The 12958-nt window shown below is 37.9% G+C and overlaps 1 protein-coding gene across 1 annotated transcript; it reads right to left on the reverse strand.

Moving 5' to 3' along the window:
* Nucleotides 1-8137: 8137 nt before the first annotated feature.
* On the reverse strand, nt 8138-10078 carry LOC100049510 (RNA binding protein 42Sp43). Its single transcript, NM_001104863.1, is given in 9 exon segments — nt 8138-8557; nt 8628-8681; nt 8750-8979; nt 9062-9142; nt 9235-9308; nt 9409-9497; nt 9591-9681; nt 9752-9852; nt 9941-10078. Coding segments are annotated over 9 exon segments (1107 nt in total). The 5' UTR covers nt 10070-10078; the 3' UTR covers nt 8138-8299.
* Nucleotides 10079-12958: the final 2880 nt, after the last annotated feature.

Below are 12958 nucleotides of genomic sequence, written 5' to 3' on the forward strand. Positions count from 1 at the left end.
CCATTAATGTTTGCCTCGGTTCTGGAAGTGCTCACCACTGGACAAACATCTCTGATAAACGTCTCAGAGATGACATTTAAAATCGGAAAACCTTATCTCCAATCGGTTATCTTGCGCTGGAAAAACTCCAGCAAGAGACCAAACCTGTAATGTACCTTAATGAAATGTACATGGATGCAATTTCTCAGAAAGTTTGTGAAACAAAATGAGAAGTGGAAGTCTGTTGTGGTAGAACATTGACATCAAAAGAAAAAAGAAAATGAGAGCATCTTCTGTAAGAAGGTAGCATCAGGTCAACCTCAGGACTGCAAAAACAGAATCTTAGGAAGGTAAAAAAAAGAGCCTTTGGTTTAAAAAAAACGTATTATTTTCTGTCATGCAAGAAAAATAATCCTATGAAGGAAGTTTTTCAACAGCAAATAATCTTAGTTTAAGAATTTTTTTTTTGAAATAAGAATTCTTATTTTCTCATCCCACTGGCAGATTTTTTTTTTGCTTATTTGAAGAAAACATTTTTTAATTTTAAGAATATTTAAATGACGGTATTCAGTTTGAACTTGTTTTTTTTTTTTTACCAGGTTGCGGTATACACTAGTCTGCCATTGAGAGATGGTCAGGTGTACCATGGGAAATTATTCCATTTCACCTTATCAGTCAAAAAAAACATTTTTCATTGCCAGGTTATCAGCTCTGTGTTCATCTAAACAAAGACCAGGTTTCACATTTAGTACCTGAAAGATCATAAAAGACTCTTTTCTTTGTGTTTATTTTTTCCTTATTCAATGCACTTTTATAGGAATGACTGTAAATTGTTAAAACTGACAACAGGATTATTTTTTTCTGTTTTGGGTTGGTGTGCCTTGTTACTTTTATGAAGAATAAAGTGAACTCTGGGTCAAAAAACACTTTAATACAACTACAGCAACTATGACGAAACAATGTTTATAAACAATATTTGTTTTAGAATGAAAATGAGAGAAATGATTCATTGTTTAATCAAATCTTGTTTAATTGAATGATGCAATCCATCCATCTTCTGAATGCCTTTTGCTGGAACAAACCCAGTTACTGTTGGCCAAAGGCGGGGTACATCCTGAACAGGTCACCAGTCCATAGTAGAGCCACACACTCACATTCAGATGCACACCTAGAGGCAATTTAGAGACACCAATTATCCTGGGAAACACGTGTTTGGACTATGGAGGGAAGGGGAAGCTGGAGTGCCTGGACACATGTATGAGGAGAACGTGTAGACCCCACACAGAAAGGTGTGGTTTCAAATTAAATCTAAATAAATAACAGGTTGTACTGTTATTTATTAAAACTGATTCATGAAAACGGTCAATTATGCATTAAAAAAATATAAATGGCATCACAGTCACCATAAAGAAACCATATATGGACTGAAAGCAATAGCACATCCTCGTGACTTATTTTTGATTTCAAAGGTTTATGTTGGTTAATAAATACTTGACTAATCCCAACTTTAGCTCAATCAAAAGGTTTGAGTGACCAGGTGACCAGCAATTCTTGCAGTTTGGTCTGGTAAAGTAACTTTAATAAATAATATTTCAAAAATGCTTTCATAGATCACAGGAAGAGGTTGAGAGGCCCTTAAAGGAGGATCACAATTCTCAAAATTAACAGAAAAATCTATGAATGGATCATAAGTGAAAGGGTAAAGAAACATGGATTTTTTTTTATAATCCATCTTTTCTTTTCTGGTTTGTATTTTCTTGCCCTTGAAAGGATCATCTGTAACTTTGAGTTTGCTTAGCTGCTCAGTTTTTGTTTATTTTGAGGCCCCATGCACGGCTCCTCATAAACATGGATCTGAACATTGAGAAAGCACTTCAGTTCTTCAGCACAGGTTTAAAATGACTAAACATTTAAGTAGTATATCTGTTATTTATCCCATAAATGGTGACATATTAGTACGTTTTCCATTTCTTCCTCACAAATACGTATTATTTTCCTTTTCTAATTTTACCTTTAAGTTTCACTAAGGTGAAAACTTGTTTACTAATTAAATCTTGACAGAAGCAATTTCTTGCTTGTTGTCATTAATTCTCACCAAAAAAAAGAAAAAGAAAAAATCTGCTTGAGAAACTACCTCCATGCACTTTCAGAGTGTCCACTCTAAAAGTGTGAAGTTGTAGGTTCAAAGCCACATTTGGCTTTTCTGAAATATAACTTTCTGGTTTGAAGTGTGGTGCCAAAACCAGACAGATAAATGAGTCATTGGAGGTCGTCATGGCATAACCAGACAGAAGTCACTGGTTATTAAAGTTATGGTTATCAGAAGTGACGGACAAATGACAAAGCCGTCAAAACAAGACGCTGGTAGCTTCTCTCTATGGGAGATTCCTCTTTAATAATGACTGAAGCTTTGAAAACTGACCACTGGGTCATCCGTCAACCTCTTTGCAGCTGATTAGTGCTGATTACAGGTAGACCACCATGAATACTCCATGAATCATTGATTGCCCTACATTTGTTCAACACATCCCCCCTTTATTTACCGTGAACCTGCGTCTTCGCCTCAAACACACACACACACACTGTTCATGATACGCTTGATTAAAAAAACACGAGCTTCAGACTCCCTGCTTCTATTTCTTATTGGTCTTCCATTTCTCTCCAACAGTTTTCAGCTGGAAGTATTGCTCACACACACAAACACACAGGTGTGTGCACACGCACACACATGGCTGTTACAGTGAATAAACCTCGTCATCCTTCTCCTCACTCTGATGACCTTTACTTCAGTCTGCATGAAGATTAAATGAAACTACGGCCGTCTAAAAGTAGAGAACTCTGATTAAATGCCAGTATCCGTGGTCATTTCGAAAAACGCACCAATTCAATCAAACAGCATGACAAAGGAGCAAAAGTTGATGTAAGCAGATTAGAAATGGAAAAACTAGGTCCAAACCAAAAAACAGAGTTACAATTTACAAATGGAGTGCCATTTAAAAGCCTACTTTAAAAATTAAAAAGTACTTCAATAGAAAAAAAGCCAGGTTATATCTTGAAATATTAGAAACTATTGTATCCAAAACTTTGGTCGTTGTGCTCTTAGTGAATGAGGGTTACTCTTACATCTATCTGGGTGGCGTTGCAAGTATGTATTTTTTAAACTAAAACCACAGAAAATAACATTATATTCAGCAATTGAAAAAAAACATTTTAAGCATTTCTTTTTGTCTGCAGCCCTGTGCTGCTATAGGTTTTTTTTTAAGTAAAAAAAGTACTAGAAATGAGCCTTTAATATTTTAGACTCTTGAAAACAGTTGCAAGTTGTGTTTCCGTGTCTTTTTAAATATTAATTACAGCTGAATGTGCAGCTGGTTGATGTATTTTTGAAGCAAAAATCCCAAATAGTACTGTTATATAAGTAGGTAAACTGCAATTTTTGTCTCCCATGCCACTGTTTGTAATTACTTTTTCAAGATGAACTTAAATAAATCGCTTTTGAGTAGCTTCTGTCAGAAAATGAGCCGCTTTATTAGATTTTCTTGATGCAAAAGCTCAAAATAAATCTCGGACAAAAGAATCGGTGAGCCGTCAGATTTTCTGACTCAAACAGGAAGTGGGGTCTTTGTCATCAACATTCGTGCCACCGAACTAAAACCCTCGACAATATTGATGCAAATACACATGTTCTGCTTCAAAAGTATCTTAATTTGACTTAAAGCAAAATCATAAGTGGATTTCTTTCATAGATGGACATAAATGTAGGCGTCAAGGGGTTAACAGTTTTTTTAAATGGGGCTAATCTCAACTTCAAACGTGGCTGCTTTTAGTCTAGTTAACAAGACAGCGAGAAAGAGGTTAATTCTTTGTGCTCTGTTTCAGTGGATCCCTGCTATAGTTAATCTTTTACCACAACAGCAAGTTTTTGCCTTCAGGGATCAATGAAGTTGTGAGGCGGCTCAGAGGACTGCTTCACGGATAGCCGGTCTTCTGCTCTGTTACCTCCCAGCTCTTGAAAACTAGTCACTTGGAATGACATTGCTGTTAGGTGAATTCAGGGCCGCCTGCTGTTTTCAAACCTTTTTGCTTTAAAATAATTAGAAAGCAAATTGGAGTCTCTGTGTTCCACATCAAACCCTCTAGAAGAGCAGACAGAAATGTTAGCTGATGAAAGATGATTTGTGTTTTCCCCTACAGCTTGGATGAATAACTCAATTTGTCATGTGAAGCAAGATAAGTGTCAGTTATCCAGATTTGATCCGACACCGGCTCTAGTAGCGTGGACTGAAGAAAATGTACACGTGTCGAGTATCGGTCTTGGAAAATCTCACCTAAAAGGGTTAAAATGGCTTTGATGATCTGTTTTATTCCAAGATATAGTAAATGTGCACTGCAAAGTATTTGACTTCACACCTTTTTTATTAGACATTTTAGATATTTTACCAGGTTTTAAGTTGTTTCAACTTCTCTTTGTTCTCCACCTTTCTTAGCTTCTCTCAAAATGAACACAGTGGAGAATTTTTTGTCTTATTAAGGATCTAGGAAATTATGGTTTAAATGAGATCAAATCATTTTGCTCCATACTGTTGACAACATTTAATTTAAGATTTAAGAAATGTTCTAAATTCATTTTGTTGAATAGAAATTATAACACAAAAGAAGCTACAATAAAACTCTCAGACAGTTTTTAACATTGACATTTTAAACACTGTTTTGAAGACCATGACATTAAGATTTTTTAAGTTGGGCAATTCATTATTTTCACATTTTACTCTAAAATGAGTCATTTTACACCAATTTTTTTGTCACTGTAATCAATATAAACTACAATTGGATACATAAAAACTTAAAAAATATAAACCACTTGCTTGGAACTAGCAATAAATATGTGTTATTGGGCTGGACAACATTCAATTGAAATAATTCTGACACCTTTTTGTCTTATTTTCCCATTTTTTAATCCTTGTTTCTAAATTTTGATATTTTATTCTTTGTAAGAATTCTTATTAGTTACAATGACTTGCTGGATGGACTGATTATTTTACTAGTGATTATTTTCTTTAGATTAGTGTTCCTATTTTTAGGCCATCTCTTTTTGCAGTGTATTGAATCCCAGCTTTTCAGAGCTCATATCAGCAAAAAGATGAATATTTTTTACTGAGAACTATGTGTTTTTGGAGCTTCTGCATCTTTTCATTCCCACTTCTTTGAATTGTTGTTGCATAATTTTTCAAACTGCAGGGACAACTCATGACAGATTTTAAAAAATGAAATTGTAAAAGTGAAAAAAAAGAGGGAGAGATTTGTTTGACAACCAGTTCAGTCAAAGACATGTGTTGACAGAATTTAAATGGTGAATAAATGGGAAGATCTGTCAGTGGTTGACTCACAAAAGGACGTTTTCACAGAAAATGCAAAGTCTCTGTCATGCCAGTGTGACAAAATGGTCAATTAAATGCAAAACTGGTCAAGAAAGGCTTGCAAAACAACATTGCAAAGACTAACAACAAACACCCTGAATTAAGTTCATTGTTGATGGCTTTCCGGGCTGGACACTGCTTCCTGTTTCCTAGGAACCAAAACCTCCTGCCTGGAAAGAAAACCATACGGGATTATGTGGACAGATTTTACTACTGCAAACAGCACAGCAACGCTTTCAGTTACAAGACTCCATGCTGCTTTCACTTTAAGAGGTTGTTTTTGTTTTTTGTTTTTGCAGCATCACTGACTGAAATCCAACAAGCGAGACTCAAATAAGGTAATAGTTGGCATGAAGTCTTAACACTCTCAAAGAATTAAAAGAAAGAAACCCTGATGAGGTCTGCAGAGACGATTGAAGCTTCATTTAAAGGTCAAACTGGTCTCTTGGTAGACTTTTTATAATTTCACTCTTCAAATAAACGCATTTCCCAGTAGTGAAAGAAAAGCTCCAGTTAAAAAGCCTGCAGTTGAATGACTTTTGTTTGTAGAATTAACCTTAATGGCTGTGCCAGGATGGAGCTTTCTGCTTTTGGATAATCTTCCACCAGTTGTTTAGATTTGTAATCTTTGAAATGAATGCAGATTATGGAGAAACCTTGATAAGCATTTTGTCAAAAAAGCCAATTTATTCCTAATTTTTCAAGCATTTAGATAAAAGAAAATGTTAAAACAGCCAAATTAAAACATCAAATAGACAAGTCTATTTTAGCTGAATAGGAAAACTTTTGTGAGTTGCTAAAGAATTAAAAAACATTATTAAAGCCTTTTTCCTTTGTTTTTTAAACTGTATTAACCTCTTATGAGACAATGTTTGTAAATAAATCCCTAAAATTTGATTTTTCATGTCAGAATTCAGAACAACCATTTTGTTTGCACAAAAAGGAAAAAATAAAAACATGAATCAACAACATTAAGATATATTATTTTATTTAATCTGAAGAGAGGCTGCAGGTGTATCTCAGTTAACGAGAAAAAAATTCTTGTAAGGGATTAAAATTTTTGAGAGTTTGACAGTTTTGACAAATATACAGCTTTGCTCCAGCTCAGAAGTATCAAATGCTCATGGGAAAGGGGAAGAAAGGTTTTAGGTCATCTATTCTGGAGAAAGCAGGCTGAATCAGGGCACGACGACTGTACCATTAACCTACTTTCATTAATCTTGATTTTTTTTCTCACTCTGAGTGCACTTCTATGAATGAGAACATTTTACTCACATTTGAAATGTAAAAACTTGATTCGTTTTAGTAGTATATTTGCTGACCAATGACTAAACGCCCACATTTGAAACTGAATTTTGAAATAAAATATTAGTTGTAGAGGTATTGCACAAGTTATTTTTACACAAAAATTGAACAATGTCAGTAATTAAACTAGGATTACCACAGATAGATGTTTTTCTCAGGGGTTGAGGATGGTTCCAAAACAGTAGCTATTCAGAAATGTTTTACCTTTAAAGAGTGAAAGCTATTTAATGTGTTTAGTTATACCAAATATTTTTTCAAAATACCCCAGGTTGATTCAAATGATAGAATAAGAACTGTAATATGTTTGGAGTTGCTTCCGAATTCCATCACTTCTTAAATTTTCTTTAAAGTAAAATTGAAATATTTTAAACATATCCATGTGAAAAAGGTGTTGCAAACCCTTTTAACTACTGGTATATTCTGAATTCTTTCAGTGTTCTGTGCAGTACAAGTTGCAGAATTCCACCTTAAAATTTGCAAAGGTCAGGGTCTCTCTGAATAATTGGCATGGCCTTTCAAGAGAGCCAGAGGGTGATGACGAGGGTTGTGGTTCAACGTGATTCAGTGTTGCTGGTATCAGCACAGTACTTGTCCAACCTGTGAGAAGGCAGCCTTACTCACTGTACTTCACCTGTTTTCTGACCTCTACCACTTTCTGCAGCAGCTTCACACCTAGAGAATCCAAAAGATAAATTACATTCTGAAGCAATCCCCCCCCATTTAACACTCAAAGCAAATCAAAGCAACAGGAGACAATGCAATCAGCTGTGGGTAAAATTCAAAGTTGCAGCTTGAGAAGCATGCAGATTAGCTGTTGCAGGACAGGCGTCATGCATGGAAAGGTAATCAGACAGTCTGGCAATGAGGAGGGGGCAGCCTGAGGCTGCAGTTGCACAGAATGACCTTCAGGAGAGACAATTCCAACTCAAAAGGTAGTGACAGAGCTCTGAAATTGACCCCACCCTGCTTCACTAAACCAGCAGGGGGTAAAAGAAAAATTCAAAAGAAATGCAAGAATTCAGTATTCACTCATGCTACATAAAAAGCTTTTCAAAAATACAGTCGAGTTGAAATTTCAAACAGCAGGAAGCTGGAACAGCAACAGTAACAAGCCCTTCAACTTCCACTGCAGTCAACTTTCATTTTTGACAGCCTCAAACACTTTAGTCTCAACTGCCCCCAAAAGTTAGCTTTGTGATTCAGCTCTTACTCATGCAGCACTTTATTCAGACCGAAGGAGGTCCAACATGCTCAGCAAATGTCAACCAATGTCCAACCATAGCCAGACAAAGGATGGATGCAGGAGGAGAGCAGCTGTTTGAGTGGGCCAGTGATGAGCTGCTCTTTCCATTAAGCGAGTCTGAACCAAACGGATCAGCTGCTGCTGATGGACTCACCAGCCGCACAAGCACTCCACATTAAAGTACCACCACTTTGAGCAAAACAAAACTCATTTTATTGGGTCAATAACACTACAGAGCATTTTTATTTAGCCTTTTACTTTAAAGGAAATTAAATTTTAACATTCTTTGAACATAAATGCCCAATTTAAACTAAAAAGACCCAACTTCCTAAAATAACTCATCAGATCTGAATTTTCATTTAACTGGTGCCACAGCAGGACTTTCCAAAGGAATGGGAGGTTTGATGCCAAACAGGTTACGCAGGTTGACCTCTGGGTCAACGAAATGAGGGATCTTGCGCTCGTTGAAGAGACCGGCAAGGTTGGTTTCCACTTTGGCACGTCTGGAGATTCGCATGCGCAGAGCGAAGAGCCGCTGCAGGTTTTCCTCCACAAAGGGCTGGTTGTGTCCATTCAGACGTTTCTGCCAGGATTTCTTTGGCCTCTGAGGTTTCTAGTAGTCAAAATAAACATTATGTTTCATCCTTAACATTAAAATTTCAAATGAAACTTAAGGGACTGACCTTTGCAGTTATGGCACTTGGATCATGATGAACCATGTGTCGATGCATGCTCTCCTGCACAGGTTAAGGAATCACTCAAACCTTTTGACATTTCAGTCAAAATCATTTTGTCACATGCTTACCCGCATAACAAATGAGCGTGGGCAGTCGGGGAAGAAACATTTATACTTCAGGAGCTGGAGATGCACTTTGCGAATGTGATGCTCTAGGTTAAAGGTCGTGGTGAAGTAGGCCTGGCAGTTAGCTCTTGGACACAGCAGCACAGGTTTATGGGAAGCGTGGATCCGTTTGTGCCGCCGCAGAGCACCTGCTTTGTCGTACACCTTCTCGCACACGCCACAGGTAAATGAGACTGGAAACCATCAGAAAAGAGTAAATCCAGTGTTCTGCATCGCTGCACAGACTTTAGTTTTGTAGCATAATTGAACACTCACCTGGGTGTTTGGCCAGGTGCCTCTGAAGTTTGCTCCAGGTGTGTTCAACAACCTGGCAGTCTTTGTGAGGGCAACTATAACCTGCAGGCAATAAATCACAACATTGTATAATCAATTCTTTACTAACTACTAAATAATTTAAAAGATATTTCAGAAAATGCCTCTTAAGTAACCTGCATGCTTCTTCTCATGGGCTTTGCGTGCAATATGGGAGTCAAACGTTGCAGTACACCTAATGTTAGAACATCTAGGTGCACAAGAGACAAACATTTAAGGAAAAAATAAAACTACCCCTGTCTAGCTCAAATACAGACATTGCTTGTTAAACAACCTCAATCCGAACATACTTGAAGTTCGGATGGACATTATGCTCCTTTAAATGCAGCTTCAACAATCTGCGCTTCTTGAAGGTCAAGGAGCACTTGGGTTGATTACACTACGGACAGAAGTACAAGTGGTTAAAGCAAGAAAGACCAACGTGAAGGTAGATGTAGCTTTGGCGCCACCTGCAGGAGAAAATAAGATTAACCTTGAATTTGTGGTTCCCGTGAGCGCTGTTCTGGTGCTTCTTCAGCCTTTGAGCGTCGATGAAACTCTTTGCGCAATTTGCAAACTTGCATCTGCGGTAGTCAAATCAAGTAAAGATATTTCCATACATTTTACAATCAGTTTTAATGGCCGGTTTCTTACTGGAACCCTTTGACTCCTTTATGCTGGAGCACGTGTCTTTTCAGATGGGATGTTCTCTTGAAGAGACGACCACACCCGGCTGTTGGGCACGCGCAAGGACGCTGCGCAAAGCAGGTTCTTTTAAATCCATTTCCAAATCAATGTGCCGATTTTCATTTTGCTCTTGCTGAACCGTTACTGTCTCCGTACCTCTCCGGTGTGCACAGTTTCGTGCGCCTTTAGTTTCCACTCCCTCGGGAAGCAGGCTCCACATCCGGCGTGGGTGCAGGTGAACACCTGCTGGGGCCCAGCCCCAACAGCTTTCTCAGTTTTCATCATCTAATCTTCTATTGGATGGAAAGGCCGCGGCTTTACGTGGACTACTTATAGCTTTTTGAAGGCGGTTCTCTCCTAATCATCTTGTGATCCAAACACGTGAAAGTTGTTACCCTGATTGCCCCCCATCTGTGTCAGCTGTGATTTTCTGAAGGCCTGCCTCACAGCCTCACCACTGTTCTGTAATACATTCATACGAACAGCAGGTGGCAGTGTCTTTCTGAACACCAAACTGCATTTTAGAGAAAAGGCTCCACTTTGAAAAGTTGCCTAATATTTACTGTTACTTGAAGGAAAAAGGGTTAACAGAATTGTTTATTATAACTTCTTGATGTCATTTGTATTAAAAAAAATAAACACAGATAGATATAGTTCTGTAAAACAACTCCACCCTAAATCTTTTTAAATGGGTTTTTATTATTTTTGGATCAGTCTTGGTCACACATTAAAGGATCTTTGATCATGTTTGTTGTTTTTTCTTTGCTTTGTACGGTTTGAACCATGACTGTTATGCGGCCTTCAGGTTTGTTGTTTTGTGAGCTCTCAGTCATTTTCATTGCAAAACTTAACTGCTTTATTTTGGTTTTTATTTCTGCTTTTCAAAAAAAAGAATTTCCTAAATTTTGACTATCCTTAAATGATTTTAACTTGATTAAAAAACCAGTAGGGTACCTATGCTGTAATTTTTCTAACAGAAATCCTCCAGATCAGATCATTCGGGATGCTATTTTTTCAGAAGTATTATGATTTTATTCCTGTATTTTATGTAAAAAAAAAGATTAAGTGTCCTATAGAAAGTGGTTGAGACTCTCTTCCTGAGTTACTCATATGTCTTTTCTAAATGATTCTTCCAGGGTTTTACCATGGTTCCATTGCGATACATCTGTAAAAATCAAACGTAAAGACCACAACTTTCTCACTTTTTAAATGTATATTCACATATGACCAGTTTTCATGTGTGCAATAAGCGCACTAGTACAGAGCAGCAGTGTGACACGGCTCTAAAGCATCGCAGACTTTACTGCAAAGTGAGACAACATGCACTCTGCAGCCCTGACTGCTCACACGCCACTGTGCACTTTTTAATACTCACCCAAGCAGCCTGTGAATACTTGCTCAGAAGTAGGTAATCATCAGCTAATTCTGAGAAAGTGTTGCTGTTTGAATGAAAATAACCAGCAGACAAGCTTTTTGATATTTTTTTATTGCTAAAAACTGATTTGAGCATCACTTTTGTTGTCGGGAGGAATCAAGTCAGGAGCAGATTTGTTCCTCAATGCATTCTTCCTCAAACTCACTCCTCTATCTTTCATTCCCAGTTGGTCTCAAAGGGGGGTAAATGAAATATTCAGAGGGGGCTGTCAGTGCACAATGTGCCTCCATTAGTGTGGGATCTGCCGCAGGATAGCTGCTGAAGACATGTTTGCATGAGGAGGCTAAAGCCTGCAGGTTTGCAGGCGAAGATAGAGATGTGCAGAGCTTTGCAGGATTTGCAGATCCAGTGTTGAACTGGCCTTCATGCATATGTTTGAGTACCCAGTTGATTTTAAAAATGTTTCCTTATCTAGGCTTAATGCAATAAATACAAAGAACATTTCATGAAATTGATAAACTGGATGTTAGTTTGAAATGAAGTTGGGAGAAGTGTGATTTAGATGTTGCTCCCGGGCTGCTCGAAATGGTACAATAAATGGTAAAACTTTATTACAATTTAGCTGTCATTGACATTTATGCAAGTTTTATCATCTAGAGGTCTTGGGAAGTGTGAGTTACAATGGGATCTGGAGGGATGTGCATGGATGAGAAAAAACATAGCAGGTAAGTGCATGTAACCCTTGTGCTATCCTAGGCACTTTAACGTTGGGAGTTGGGTCATCTGGACCCACTAGACAATGCGCTGAACCTTTTTTCTGAACACGTCAATGCAAGGATGGGGTCTTCTAAGATAGCACAAGGGTTAAACAGACTCAAAGCAGAGTCACTGCTCCTCTGCATCTCAACTCCCAGTGGACATGGGTGTCATGACAGAAGCAGAACTTGCAGGAGAAACTCTGTCTCAACTGGCTTGTGGATGGATGATGCAGCTGTGGAAGGTGAAGGTCTGGATCTCGGATCAGACTTCCAATGACCTGTTCTCAGACAGACAGCAGGAAGTGTAAAAATGAGCAGTGAGCCAAAATGGGTCACAGTTTGGAGGTAAAATGGGTCACAAATTAAAGACAAAAAACAAATCCGTGTCATGTTTCAAAAGATGCAAAAGAGCAAGGCATTCTTAGAATCATTTTAAACAGAACCGAATAAATTCTATGTTTTTAGATTCATTTATTTTTGTACCTGCGTTAGCACAACTTAGGTTCTGAAAACAAAATGATTTGACTTAAAAATTTGCAAAATTTGTATGACCATTTTATGACCGTTTTAAGTAGAGAGATTGTGTCAGTGGAAAACTATGTGCTTTTTTAAAAAATATATAGAAATTGTATTCATTTGGGGTCTACTGAGTAAAAATTGATGACAAATCTCAGCATGTGGTCCATTTTAGTTGACTCCACCCATCAGCACCATTACCAGCGAGGTGTAACAGCAGGTGTTCCTGTTAACGAAAGCATTATAGATTATTTGTGGCTTGTTTCCACATTTTTACGCGTCGATGAGGATTTTCACGCGCTTAGTGGTTTTCCTTGGTCGGGTCACACCTTTATCTTCTGAACACCCCTTAATATTTTCCACCTTTGCTCTTTTTTATCAAATGAATTGAATAAGGTTCTTCAGTGTCCCTTTGAAGGCTTTTCACTCCAGCCGCCTGGCTGTCGCATCCTCTCTCTGCGCAGAGCTGCATGGCAACGAGAGGAAGAGGAGGAGGAGGCTCGAGATAAGGGAGGGTACCGCGGC

Source organism: Oryzias latipes, chromosome 8 (genome assembly GCF_002234675.1).
Source record: "Oryzias latipes chromosome 8, ASM223467v1".
Taxonomy (NCBI): Eukaryota; Metazoa; Chordata; class Actinopteri; order Beloniformes; family Adrianichthyidae; genus Oryzias; species Oryzias latipes.